Source organism: Solanum pennellii, chromosome 8 (genome assembly GCF_001406875.1).
Source record: "Solanum pennellii chromosome 8, SPENNV200".
Lineage (NCBI taxonomy): Eukaryota > Viridiplantae > Streptophyta > Magnoliopsida > Solanales > Solanaceae > Solanum > Solanum pennellii.
The window spans coordinates 68313922-68327848 of NC_028644.1; the positions used below are offsets into that span (position 1 = coordinate 68313922).

The following is a 13927-nucleotide window of genomic DNA, read 5'->3' on the forward strand; positions in this document are numbered from 1 at the left end:
CAAATTGGAGGGAAATAGGCCAATAGCAAAATGGTAAATACTTGGAACTATTTGTCCTATTTAATTGCTATGCGTTTTCTCATAAATTTTAAATATCTAAACATATAAAATTATATTTTTTGTAAAAAAGAGAGAAATAAAACTTTTTTTTTTCTATCATAATTCAGATAATATTATTCAAATTTGATATAAAACAACTTTTAAACTTTGAAAAATATGTCAATATTAGTCAAATGAGATGTTGAATATGATTTATCTAAGGCATTATTAATTATGTCCCTATGTTTCTAATTATTTGTCTTTTTTTTATTATTTTTAATTATTTGTCCATTATAACAAATCAAAAAACGAGATTGAATTTTTTTCCTTCGTAGAGGTTATTACATTATATGTAGCAAAAAGTTTCCCTGTTCACTCTATTTAATGGTTAGACTATTTGCAATTAAATGTAGATGTGAAAAATTGAAATAAATAAAGAATAAAAATGGTCAATGAAGGCAAAAATACAAGAGTTATTGTAAGCATGGACTTTCTCTTTACCTTTGTGTTTGTCTTTGCTTGGAGTGGAATACTATGTAAACTTATTTATAAGTTATTAAATCAATTCATCAAAATAGAAAATCAGGGCGGTTCAAAATTAAATAGAAATTAATAATTTGAATCGAAAAAATATTATTGAATTATCACTATTAGATTATTGGTTTTTTGATTTTTATTTTTTTATTATTGGGTTATTGATTCTTAACGATCTGATTTTAATATTAATGGATTAACCAATAATCCGATATATCTAACTATTTTGTATATAAAGTCCTTGACTTGGAGTTCGATTTCCTATATCTATTTGTGGCATCTCAAGCACTTGGTTATTTTACATTGTAAAAATGTTTGTTTTTGAGCAAGATGTAACTTGTGAACTCGTTTGTATGGTTCATTTGGTTTGTTACCTTGTATCTATGTGATTTTCAATTTTTTTTTATTAAATCTTAGTGGTTAAACCGATAACCGAACCGATAACAATAAAAAATCGACAAATCAATAACCAATAATCAATAAGTCAATATCTCAATGGTTCTATAACGATTTAACATTACTACAAATCGATAACCAATAAGCCAAACTGCTAAACTTTAAAATCGAACCAAACCCATCATAGCAGACACTTATTGTCCTAACGAATTAAGAATAAATAGTTCTAACATATTGGTTTATCTTAAAAAATAAAAATATAATTGTTAATTTCCAATAACTCAAAGGGCTAATGTGCTATTATCTCTTCTTTTTCCCCTTTAAATAAAAACAACCAACTTTGACCAGGTAAATTAAAAAATAAAATAAAAAAAAAGAAAAAAAAGTGACGACATAAGCTGATCAACAAAAGCGGAAACAAAAAAAAACAGACGACTACTTTTTCCAGCTTTGTGCCATTTCTTTCGCCTCTTTTTCACCACCTTTCACCTTCTCGCCGGAAAACGCCGTACGCGTTGGCTATTTTCACCGGCCGGAATCGGAAGAGATTCCGATTATTCGAATGCACAAAGGGCTTTTTTGTCTTCTAATTCGCCGGCTCATTTTTTTCCCGGCGGCGGGAAATTCGTTTAATTTTAACGGTGATAAATGGAGACAAATTCTCTTCTACAACGGTATCGTAACGATCGTCGGAATCTTCTAGAGTTTCTTTTATCATGTGGATTAATTAAAGAAATTCGAACTCCTTCTGGTCCAACTTTATCCCTATCTAACATCAATCTCGATGTTATTAGTGCTGATTATGTTCTAGAATGTGTACAATCTGGTAAGTTTTTCTGCATTTTGAAAAGTATTTAACATAAAACATAAATATGTTTCATTAGGATTGTTTAAATTAGTATTCTTGTATTAGTTTTGGTATTGATTTCTTAGCTTTATTGAAGAAGAACTACATGAAAGTACTAAAAATCGAAACTTTATCCTATACTTAAAAATAATTTTGAATGAAAATGATAATGGGTGTTGGTCAATGAAGTGGTTGAGTGAATGAGGTCTCATGTTCGAATACCAGCAGAGACCAGAGTTAATGTGGTACATGTTGCTGGTGTGAGGTGAAAGGTATCTCGTGGAATTAGTTGAGGTGCATGCAAGCTGGCAAAGAAAAAATTAGTTTGTGCTATTTTCCTTTAAGTCCGTTTTGAAAAGAATATCTCTTTCCTATTTTTGTGAACTCTTTAGTTGTAGAGGGCATGCTGGTGCATTCTACCTATCTATCTTTAGTCTTATTTACTTTCTAAAGTTCTGTGTCAAGTCAGAACCAGACAAGCAAAGTTGAAATAGAGGGAGTAGTTAAGGTGGAGTGGTAATTTAACTTATACTGCACTGTTTTTTTGTATGGTTTTCTGTGTTATTTCTCTATGGAATGGTGTTTTGGTGTGTTCCTTTTGTTTGTTTACCTTCAAAGGCTGAAGCTTTTGGTTTCGTTGTCATTTTTTTGTATGATTAGGTGGGGTGCTGGATGTTTCTTTAGCAGCTAAGAAGTATCACGATGAACGTCAACATCCAAAAACAGTAAGGAATACCTTTAATAATATTAATAAAATATTCTTTGTTGTCTTCAATTGATCACAGCTATAGTGGGGTGAGGAAGTTATAATCCACTAGTGTGCATATCCATGGACGGAGATTATGTTGTGATTTCGCTTCATTTTGTTGAGGGAAGTAAACCAAAGTATTAGCAATAGTAACTGTTGCTTCTTTTGTCATGAAATTACCTAGTAGAAGTTGAAAAGTTTATACCTGCATCAATATTGGAGATTCAACTACCTCCTGCTTTAGAAATTTGAACTATGCATCTAAGAAAGAATAAGAATTTGATTAACTACATGTTCTATATACATCCAATTTATATATTTTGGATCCCTCAACTCTTTTTTTTTTTTTTTTGTTCTTTTTTCCATTTAGTATACCAGTCACTTTAGGCAAATTTATGGAGATCAGATCTGTAAGCTTATTTTGACTTGTGAGTGAACCACATTCATCTTTGGAAACTGAAGATAGCCATGCACAAATGATCAAATTATTGCACACCAACTGCAATACTCTTTCTTAGTCTAAGTTTGCATGACCAACCTTCTTTTAGGATATGACGCTAAGCAGCATATATTGAAACTTGATCTAGTAATAGTGTTGCTTTTTTATTATTTTATTTTTCCTTTTTTAATCTTTTCTGGATTGAATGCCCAAGTAACCTAACTCTAAGAAACTTCCCCTAACTCTGATATGTGTTCTATATGTTAATTCTAGATGTATAATAATATATTTCATTTGTCATTGAATCTTTTAAATGAAGAATGAATCATTGTTTGTGAAAGAAACTGCAAAATGATTTGCCTCATCTCATGGAGGAGTAGCATTTTGATGTTTCTACTTTTAAAATGGAATAAATGTTTAAAATGTCATTCTTGTAATGCTCTCTGCAGATGCAGTTGCACACAGGCGATGCGTATTTTCTTGTTACAGATCCAGAATCAGCTGGCTCCCACCCACAGCGTGTGCCACCTTCTATTATGAAGAATCACTCCAATAATAATGGATCATGCCGTTCTGATTTGACAGATTTCTCTCCTTACAATGATGATTATGGGGTTAACAGTAAAACCGCAGGAACTTCAGGGTCATTTACCATTAAGCAAACTGATCTTCCATCAATAGGAATACCTGCACTGAAAACAGGTAGTGTATGCTTATTATCATGATACAAAAAAGAAGAATGACATACGAAACTGTTTAGGTCCTGTAGCGGGTGGAAGAATTATTGGTCTGTATCTTGACTGTATATGTTCACCTTTGGAGTAAACTGATACAAAGTTTTAGGTCTCCTGAAGGACTACTGGACGATGATTTGCGTGAATCTGCCTATGAAGTATTCCTTGCTTGCATGATCTGCTCTGGGTAAAACTTCTTAACTATGATTCTCACCATGTATTTGTAGTTGAGCGTCAATTTATGATTATTTGAAGGAACTAATGAAAATGCACTAATTACATATTTTCCATTCTGGTGGCCATTCATTTTCTTTCACTTCTTAGCACTACATTCTCTTTCACTCTTTTAAAACTTAAATTCTTACATTTAGGCTTGAGGTTCGCTTGGCTGAGTGTAAAAAGAAAGAGAAGAGTCCTAGATTTCTTTCTGGGCTGAAGAGAAGAGAGAAAAGACATTCACGGTCCCTATCTGGGTCCGTGCCTTTCGATAGAAATGCTGAGCTTATTGAAACTTTCAGGACACAAATGCAGGCAAGATATCATTATCTTTGTACGTTTTGAATTTTACATTTGCTGCTGACATACCTTTGCAATTTGAAGCCAGTTAAATATTCTTATTTTGGGTGATTCTTTCAGTGAGTTTTTCCTAAAACACCCACAAAAATGGAAGTGAAAAATATACAAGATTTTTAGCTATAAATGATATAGTTGCATGAAAGTTGGTGCATTCCGTGGTGCTCTTGAAGAAGTAATATTTTTTTTGGAAGGATGGCCTAGAAGATGCTGACCTGTCTGAGAAATAAGTGGCCAGGATGACATATTTGTTCTTTACCTAATTGCTTCTTGTGGCGTTGCATGCATGTGTGAAGAACTGTAAACAAAATGCACAATTGCATTTAATAGAGCAATCTTGCAGTTTGTTCAACCACTATGTGCCATTGCTTTTGTCCCCAACTATTATAGACCAGTTTTACTAATCCCCATAACTGTATATGGATATAAATATGAATATGCTAGAGGGATGGCATGCTTCATTTTTAAGAGACATCAATAATTCCTGAAGTCAAGTAGTTTAGCTTTTTCTCCTCTTAGAACTGAAATCAAGTGGTTTGACTGCGGGCTCTCGGGGAAATTGAGGTCTTTGCTGGTCTGCATTGATGAGTTTGAGGTAATGAGATGGGGTGGTGGTATTATCCTGTTAATCAAAGTTTAATTTACGAGATCTAGGCATGGTGATGACCATTGAAATCAAGTCTAGAAAATCTTTAAATTCTCAAAAGGCTGTAATTAATCTAAATTAGGAATGACAATTTTCATTCAGCTCAGGAATATCCATATCTGCATTTCTTTCGAAAAGAACAATGGCTGAGGTGAGAAGTATGATTGAAATTTTGTCCATTCTAAATTGATCTAGAATGGATTATTATATTACGTCATAGACAAAAAAATGAAAAAATCTTGAAATGAGAAAAATTCCTCAGTTGGTTGAAAACACGTCACATTGTTTTGAGATAATAATAATTTTTTGATTACTTCAGACTTTAAACAATCATTAGTACTCCCTCTGTCTCAATTTATGTGTAGGTGTATGATTGTGTACAAAGTTCAAGAATGAAACGAAGTCTTTTGATTGTTACCTTTATAAAAAAAGAAGAAGAGAGTTTTGAAACTCGTGCTCAAATAAGCCGTCAATATTTGTGTGTTCATAAATCATCTCATTAAAGAGTAAAATAAAAAGTTTAAAGTTGAATTATTACTGAATATAGAAAATGTCATTCTTTTTGGGGTGGACTAAAAGGAAAGAGTGTCACATAAATTGAAGCGGAGGGAGTATTATTTTAGTTGTTGGAGGCTTGGAGAGCAAAAGTTCAGCATTTTCTGATAAGTCAACATTTAGGAAAGATAAATTTAGAAAGTACGTCAATTAATATAAGACTGCTGAAATATCGCTTTTACTTTTATTTATGTAGTCTTTGTAGCACGTATGGAATCAACATGGAATTGATTTGAAAAGTAATAGCGGAAGGGGAAAGCAAGGCATTAAATCTTGCCTCCGGCCGCAGATAAACTTGTAGTACCTGCCGTGTCTGTGGACTATGAGTTGAAGAGTATATGATTTTCAGTAGTGGGTGGGTAGGGCACAAACAATTTAAAAAAACAATCACATTAAAAGGTCACAAATTAACTTAAGACCAACAACGGGGAGACAACTGAATCTGATGGGTGATAGATTAAATCTATCCTATATTTGTGCAAATAGACTTATCTACCTTTTGGAATCTCTTTTGTCAACACCCTCCAGTTAAATCTTTCCTATGAGGTAAGTCACCTCACTACACCTATTTGTAAGTTAGTCTAAATAGACTTATATGTGAAGTTTCTTCTGATTGATTGACTATACACTTTTTCCCCCTTTATTTTTTGCACTGTGTTTGCTGTCTACTATGTCTTTAACTTCTTGCTCTTCTTAATTGTTTTATGACTAACATATACTATTCACTAGATCTCAGAAACAATGGATGCTCTCACTCGGCGAAAGTTGGTGCGTTTAGCTTCTGAGAAATCATTTGGACAAATTGATGTTCCTCAAATCACACTAGGGCTTTTGAATGGCACAACAAAGACTGAATTTTCGAATGAGAAGTCATATATCCAATGGAAGAACAGACAAGTAATAGTCACTTTTGGCTTTTGTTTCATTACATGTTTCTTCCACTTAAAAGTTTCCTTTTTAAAAGATTTGGAGTGTCATGTTTTAGCTTCAGTGGAAGTCGTCTTTCTATGTTCTTTTACCCATATTTTGTTTGATTTGGGTCCATAATGTGTTGGTTATCGGATTGACATGTTCCATTACACCACAAATTGGAGTTGTGGTGGTAATTCTTATATACTTTCAAGCTAAAGGAGTAACTCAATGGTTAATCTGATAATATATGAACATCAATAAAGCAAGGATCTGAAAATGTGATTACTTTTAGCATGATGGATCATACCAAATTTGATTCTTCTTTAGAATACTGTAAGGCAGAGACGAATCTAGGATTTAAGCTTTTTGGATTCAACCTTTAAGGTTCTTATATTGAACCCTATAGATTAGAATTTTAAAGATTTGGGTTCATATCTACTATTTCTCGCATTTTTAGTGAAATTTCACACAAATTTCTGCTCCACACTGAAAGTACTGAGTTCAATTTGAACCCATTAATGATAAACTGCAACTGCCCCTGCCACAAGGTACGTATTGCATGTGGCCTGGTCATTGCAATCTTCAAATTAGAAGTTTTTTTGAAATAATTTAGGTGAAACTTGTTTTTTGATTGAAATATTGCCGAGACAAACAAGTACATTTTATTTGGGTGGAATTCAGAAATATAAGAGAAAATGTCCGAGCAAAATCATTTTAATAAGCTGAACAAACAGTGGTTGTTGGGGATGCATCTGTTTTATACAGAACTTAATTCTGAAGTGAGTATTCCTAGGATTTCATAAATCTGATTACTGAGATATTTGTTGCTTATAATCCAATTGAACTTCCAATTAATGTAAATAACTTTCTCTGCCTCTTAGTTATTCTAACTTCTAGATGATTCTCTTGTAGGCTAATATTCTTGAAGAACTCTTATCTTCTGAGGAATCAGTTGGAATTTTGGTTGCAAAAATTAGGAATTTTCAGGTATGCCTGTCTGCAGCTCACTTCCTGTCGCTTATCAAATCTGTTCTTCAGTTGCAGATTGAGAAGATATTTGATTCTTTTGTAGGAATGGGACATCAAAATGTCTCCCTCCAAATGCAGAGAGGTGCTATATTCCATTAGAAATATTGCTTCGACATTATCATCTATGCCTGGAAATTGTGGCATACAAGGCGAGACATATTACTGGAGTGCTGGTTATCCCTTTAACATGAGGCTGTATGAGAAGCTACTCCTTGGTTTATTTGACATTCTGGAAGATGGCAAGCTCATAGAGGTTTACGTTATATCTTTTAACCTTTTGTGTTGGTTATTCTGAATGTAGTGTACTTAATGTTCTCGTCATCAGGAAGCTGATGAAATCCTAAAGCTCATCAAATCAACATGGCCTTTGTTGGGAATTACCCAGAAGTTACATGATGTATTATATGGATGGGTGCTTTTTCAGCAGGTAATTGAGCTTAACCATGTTATTGAAGCAACCTTCTACCATCTCCGTCCTCTCCCTCTCTCCCAGTTTTTGATGCTTTTATTAGACACAGAATATACGTATGCGTGGCTATGAAATGAAGCTATTATTTTCTGTCGCACAACTTACGGGCCCAGACATACTGATTTCTATCAATGCATAATTTTAGCCTAGATTCTTCAATTGCTTCTACTGTTTGCACAAAATAGAACACCTAGAGTTGCACCCATGTTGCCACTCACTTTGAAGTCTGCTTGTTATGTTAAAAAGTTTACTGTGAAAGATGGAGAGTTATATGCTTTACTGCAATGTGAAGTAAGCTAGCTACTTGTGTGTTTTCCTGTTCCCCTGTTTGTGATGCAGTAGCATTCAGTTCTCAAATTATTACATGTGTATGCTTTTGTTATGGCTTGTACCTTGCTGCTTGGGTGCCTCACCTCTCATATGATTTTTTTCTTGGAGTATATGGATTGTGAGGAACAACAGCTTGGTGAATCTTTATAGCTGGATCGACCTATCACACATAAGGCCTTTCATGATAGACTAGAGAAATTTCGCCAGATTTGCAGTTGAGGATTACTTATTCTGGCATGGTTGCACCTGTTTTGTCCCTGTTTTATAGAACAGCTGACTTTTTAAAAAATTTCTTTAACGATGATTACAAATTATTAACCAGTTGCCGTAGTTGAATATTGAGAGGAAGTGTTTCTAGGGGAGTTAAATATTTTAAAAAAGAAAAGAAGAAGAAGAGAGATAGAGGTAGGTCTGAAAGAAGCTCTCTCCTTCAAGCGTCTACCTTTTCTTTGAGGAACTGGTCCGAGAATTAAAACTTATATTTGTCCACATTAATGAGGAGACAGAACACCTATCATAAACCTGCTGGAGCTGAGCTTGTCTTAAAGCCGCGAATCAACCAAGTCAATGATAGGGAGCCTACTCTGGCTATATGATACATGCTTCTTCATTTAAAATTTATTGTTGCTAATTTTCTTGCACTTTTAGTTGTCTTCTCAAAACACCTGAATATTAGCCTTCTTAATTTTGCACAGTTAATCTAGCATTGCTCCTCACTTTGTGATAATTCAGTTGCTTGCAGTTTGCTAACAAGGAGTTACAATTTCTGTGCTTTGGTAGATATTTTGATGCATTTAGCATTTAAATAGTGCGAATTAGTTTCCTTGTAAAGTCATTGCTATTATTTGTAGACTTGATAAAATTTCTGATGTATTTTCTTCTTATTGAAGTTTCTTGGGACAGAGGAGGCAATGCTTTTGGAGTATGCAGTCCGTAAAATGCGGAATATTCCGTCATCTGAAGATGTCGTACAGAATGAAAAGAAGTATTTGGAGAGTCTAGTTTGTGTAAATCACTGCAGTGGCTCTGAGATTAGGCTAAATTTGGTGCAGTCTATCCTTTGGTCAATTGGTTTATGGTGCGACAATAAGTTGCATGATTATCATTGGCATTTTTTTAAGGTTGTTTTCTGTACTTGTATATTCGTCTTATCTTGTTTCTCCGTTGTGATGTATGACTTGTTAATGGTGGTCTAACATGCAAAATTCTGTATCTGATGAGAATTTTCTCCCTTTGTCAGAAGCCTTCTCTTTTCAAGGGGGTGTTATCCATGGCATTGGCAGCAGGGAATCAGAAGTTTGAAATGTCTGGAAACATGGAGGTATTTGGTACAACTTTATCTCTATTAAGTGCCTTCTCTGTTTGATGAAATAAGACAACCATGGAAAATATTTTGCTGGGCATCTAAATGCTAATAGTCACTTGAGCCAGTGTGTATGGTTCTCCAGCACTAGTTCTCAAAGTGTATAACTGAAAAGACATGGCTTGACATCCTTTTAATTGGAATCTGTAATGTGTTTATTTGTGTACTTGGACATTTAAATTGGACAAGAATCTAGAATTGCAATATGTCCAAAACAAGCTACTTTAGGAGGGGGTATTGTTTTTTATATTGACTTCCAAGGTCGTATTCTTCTCCCTGCATCATTTTTGTTTTGGAAGTAATTTATAGAAAGTCTTCATTGAAAAATATCTGTGCTTGCTACCTTGCCAGAAAAAGCTGTCCTCCTTATCTTCATCAAAAAACACTGCGCTCAATTTTTTTGGGCAAGCAGCTCATCTTTCCAATCTCCCAACTATTGGAACTTCTTCTGAAAAGAAGATTCCATTTCTTCAGAGAAGCAGCTTGTTATGGTAAAGGTGTTGTAGATAACTAGATTGTATAAATCTGGGAATATGGCCCTTGAGGCAATGTTTTCCAACCATTTATTCGGTCAAAGTTTAATCTTTTTTCCATTTCCAATCTTCAGGTTTGTACGTGAGTTAAATAGTTAAATTCATCCCAGCAATTTCTAATTTGCCTCTGTATGGCTATCCTGTAGGGAGCTTTTTCCAGTTTAATGCCCCAGGGAGATTCCATCCTATATTTTACGTTCACAACTTTTTTCCAAAGTACTTCCTTTTCCCGTCACCAGATCTCCAATGCAGTTTGGAACCATCAAATCAACTCATACACTATGTGGAATCGGCAAACTGCACCCAGATTTTAGAACCTACCAGCAATTCTTACCTGTCAGTCTGATTATTTAACAAACAGAAAACACTATGGCCCAACTTATAAATGTCTCCAAGTAGGATGGGAAAATATTAACAAAATTGACTTAGATTAGTGTTGCCAAAGGCGCGCTTAAGCCCTAAAGCAGGGATCAAAATGTGTTGAGTGTTTCGCCTAACTTAATGTGCGCTTCAATGTTGTCATCAAGGTTCCAAGGCATACCTTTCCTTTCTAATGAACCTTTTATGGAACGGCAACATCCAACAATTGGTTTTTCGCTTTATCATATTTTTTTCTATTCTTTTTGTTCATATATTTGTCATTCTTGCTTATAATATTTAGTCTTGGACTAAACATATTTATTTGTATTTTTTCTCCCTTTGCGCCTTTTTAAAATAAAGCCCACATTTTATTTGCACTTTGCGCTTAAAGCTCCAACAAACCTTAGAGCTTTATTGCGCTTTTTGCTTTTGACAACACTTAACTAATACTCACTGAGTGGGAAGGACAAAATCATCTACCTTTTTTGCTTGATCACCAGCCACGCGATTCAAAACCAAAAAGTAAAGATAAAAAATACTTAAAAACATTAAATACGTCCTCAAAAATTGTACAGCGTAAGAAAGAGTGCCATTTCCTTCATCAGTATCCTGCATCACCGCCATCTGTGGCTACAGTACAGAATCCTGTCTCTGGCATCTGCTGTCCCTTGAGTAAATAAAGTATCTTCTGATCCTGTTCAAGCATTACCACCATCGAGGGAACCATAATTCAGTATTTTGTTGATCAGGTGTACGTAGGAGATTCCTTTTCTGTGAACATGTTTATTTTTTAAGCAGGGGTAGAAAGGAGTTTCTTAGACTCCTTGGGCTTGTCTTCTTATCTTGGATTAGAAGTTTGGTTTACAGAAATTTAGTTGTGAAAGAATGCATTAAGCTTTTATTTCTTTTGTGACTCTTTTTGATGCTCTCAAGAACAAATTGGACTTAAATTCTTTAATGTTTCCTTATAATGGTTAATATGTCTTTCGTCACATTGTTGCAGCTGATGCTCAATGCTTCAAATGAAATCATTGATAGCAAAGTCAGAATGTATGTTGAGAGGTCTGCCGAAGCTGCTTGCAAGAGGGTATGGTATATAATGGCTCCGCAAATGTAGTATAGGAATACCTGATTTTGAAACGTTTGACATATAAGCTTGATCTCAGGTTACTGATGCAATAAATACTGGATCTAAAGTAGATAAGAAACATCCTTTGGCTTTACTTGCAAGTGAATTGAAGTCAATTGCTGAGAGACAGCTGACTGTATACCATCCAGTCCTGAGGCTTTGGTATGCTGAAGCTGGAGTAGTTTCAGCTTCAATATTGCACAGGTTTTATGGTGAAAGACTGGTTAGTTTGCAGTGATAGATATTAATATCCAGCACCTTCTTGGTTGTTCCTTTGAGTCAAATTTTTTCTGCTGCTGTGTAGGACCCATTTCTCAAAAATATATCTTGCCTTTCGGAAGATGTGAAGCAGGTGCTTGCTGCAGCTATTCTGTTGGAGAATTATCTAATTGAACTCCATTCATCAGAACAAGTAAAAAAGGGGGTGCATTCTCCATTGATGTTTGATTTTGAGCGTGAGGTAAACTTACAATGGAAAGCTATCATACTGCGAAATTGTCTAATGAGCTTATTCATTTTTTGAAGCTTTCCTGGCTACGGATGCCACATATAATTTTTTTGTTTTTATGCTTTCGTTAAAGTAAATGGGGTTTCTTTTTCCTACTCTTTCCTGAAAATTCCTTCAAAATGAAATGGAAAATATGGTTAATTTATTTCTCCTACTTGGTTGAGTTTTTTTTTTCCAGTCCATAGCATTTGTGGAAAGTAGTATGTAGTGTTGCAAAAGATGTGTCTAGAATCTAGGCATGCAGGCTATGCATTTTGCCTTGCTCAAGAGGCCAGACACCTAGGCACTAAAACTTGCGCCTTGGTGGCTATGTGGTATGTCACTAGAAAATAGATTTTGTTGGCGAAGTGATATATCAACTGCAAAGGAAATGTTATGGATGAGTATGTTAGTGGTTAGTCACCTAATCATAATTAACAATGTTAAATTATACCTTTGTATCTGAAGTGAAAAAGCTAAAAAATGGTTTTGAACTTGATTAATACCGGTTTTACAAAATATTTCAGTTTTCTTGACTATATGATTTTGCTGTTGTTTGTAGTTATTCTGCATTACATAGTTATTTTTTAATTTCTGCTTCATTAGCACCTACGTCATTAAAGCTTGCACTTTTTGCTTAAATTGAAGCACTCACTTCCTTAGAAAAACTTGGCGCTTTTCTTTTTGTTCAACTATACTCCCATGTTCTGCTTATCTAGCATGAGTTACAGCAGAACTTGAATTTTCTGCTGTCCAACATGAAATGGTTAAATGGATGAAAAGAGACAAACTAATGTTCACAGTGAACATGTTTAAGAGCATGGATGGTATTGATAAACAATCATACTTCTCCAGCTGTGTTGTAAGTAGCTATCATTTAAATATTTTTCACTTTATGAAACTCTAATTAGAGGTATTATGTTGCTTTCATTTTCTTGGTTGCAAGATTGGAGAAATCGCAAGGCCAATTATTCTTGATTGGGTGATTGCTCAGCATGAGAGGATACTTGAATGGACTGGACGTGCTGCTGATCTTGAGGTTATCTTCTAGAAGCTTCCATTTGGTTGTGACATGTAATTGTGAAATTCCTAATGCTAAATAAGATGAAGTCATGATAATGGTGTTTGCTTCCTGCCTTTGGTCAGAATAATCAACTTGCTGGTTGTACATTGGTTTTTCTTTCTTTATCCTAGGTCCTCTTTAGTAATTATGCAAAGAATTCATCCCATAAGCAAATATTTATAAGCGCTTAAACTGAACATAGGTGTATCTTTCATCTGAACTTATGTTTAGTCATTGTGCTCATATCTCTCTCCTTTAGATATTGCTGCTATCTTCTGGTCTGAAATAGAGTTACAGTTTTGTTGTTTTTGACAATTTGCTTCTTCCTAGCAAATCTGGGATGTTGTTTGAACTTTAAAATAGTCTTGTCTTAATCACAGGACTGGGAGCCCCTATCACATCAGCAAAAACAAGCAGCTTCAGCTGTAGAAGTATTTAGAATCATAGAGGAGGTATGACTCTCAATTATTGATGTTCCCCTTTTCTTTTGATAAGTTTTGCCTTTTTAACTTCTAGATATTATGTGGTGAAGCTACTGTTGGGTGTTTGAATATGCTCTTGGTGCTTCTATATTTGAAATGTTCCTTGGATGCTTCGTGGATATATACTTTTTTCTGCTAAACTACTTACACTAATGATGTGTGTCATTTCCACAAATGCTATATATCTGGTTTTTGGCCAATGCCGCTATTTGGTCCTTAGTCCCTAGGATATATATCTATATATCTATATATATATATA

General features: G+C 34.4%; 1 protein-coding gene across 2 annotated transcripts in view; it reads left to right on the forward strand.

Annotated features, from left to right (window-relative positions):
* The first annotated feature begins 1379 nt into the window (after positions 1-1379).
* The window catches only part of LOC107026672 (protein unc-13 homolog), a 20623-nt gene continuing 8075 nt past the window's right edge, over positions 1380-13927 (forward strand). Inside the window, exons 1-16 of one of the 2 annotated variants that reach the window (XR_001457635.2) lie at positions 1380-1795; positions 2477-2541; positions 3453-3705; positions 3858-3924; positions 4109-4268; positions 6241-6408; positions 7336-7410; positions 7496-7705; positions 7778-7879; positions 9142-9372; positions 9492-9572; positions 11511-11594; positions 11674-11859; positions 11941-12096; positions 13070-13162; positions 13567-13638. Coding sequence is in view for 1 of the 2 variants with exons in the window: in XM_015227724.2 (XP_015083210.1) it covers positions 1618-1795; positions 2477-2541; positions 3453-3705; positions 3858-3924; positions 4109-4268; positions 6241-6408; positions 7336-7410; positions 7496-7705; positions 7778-7879; positions 9142-9372; positions 9492-9572; positions 11511-11594; positions 11674-11859; positions 11941-12096; positions 13070-13162; positions 13567-13638 (2181 nt within the window). In the remaining variant the exon portion in view is untranslated. The remainder of the gene's footprint in view (positions 1796-2476; positions 2542-3452; positions 3706-3857; positions 3925-4108; positions 4269-6240; positions 6409-7335; positions 7411-7495; positions 7706-7777; positions 7880-9141; positions 9373-9491; positions 9573-11510; positions 11595-11673; positions 11860-11940; positions 12097-13069; positions 13163-13566; positions 13639-13927) is intronic. The other variant, XM_015227724.2, reaches the window with a different exon arrangement.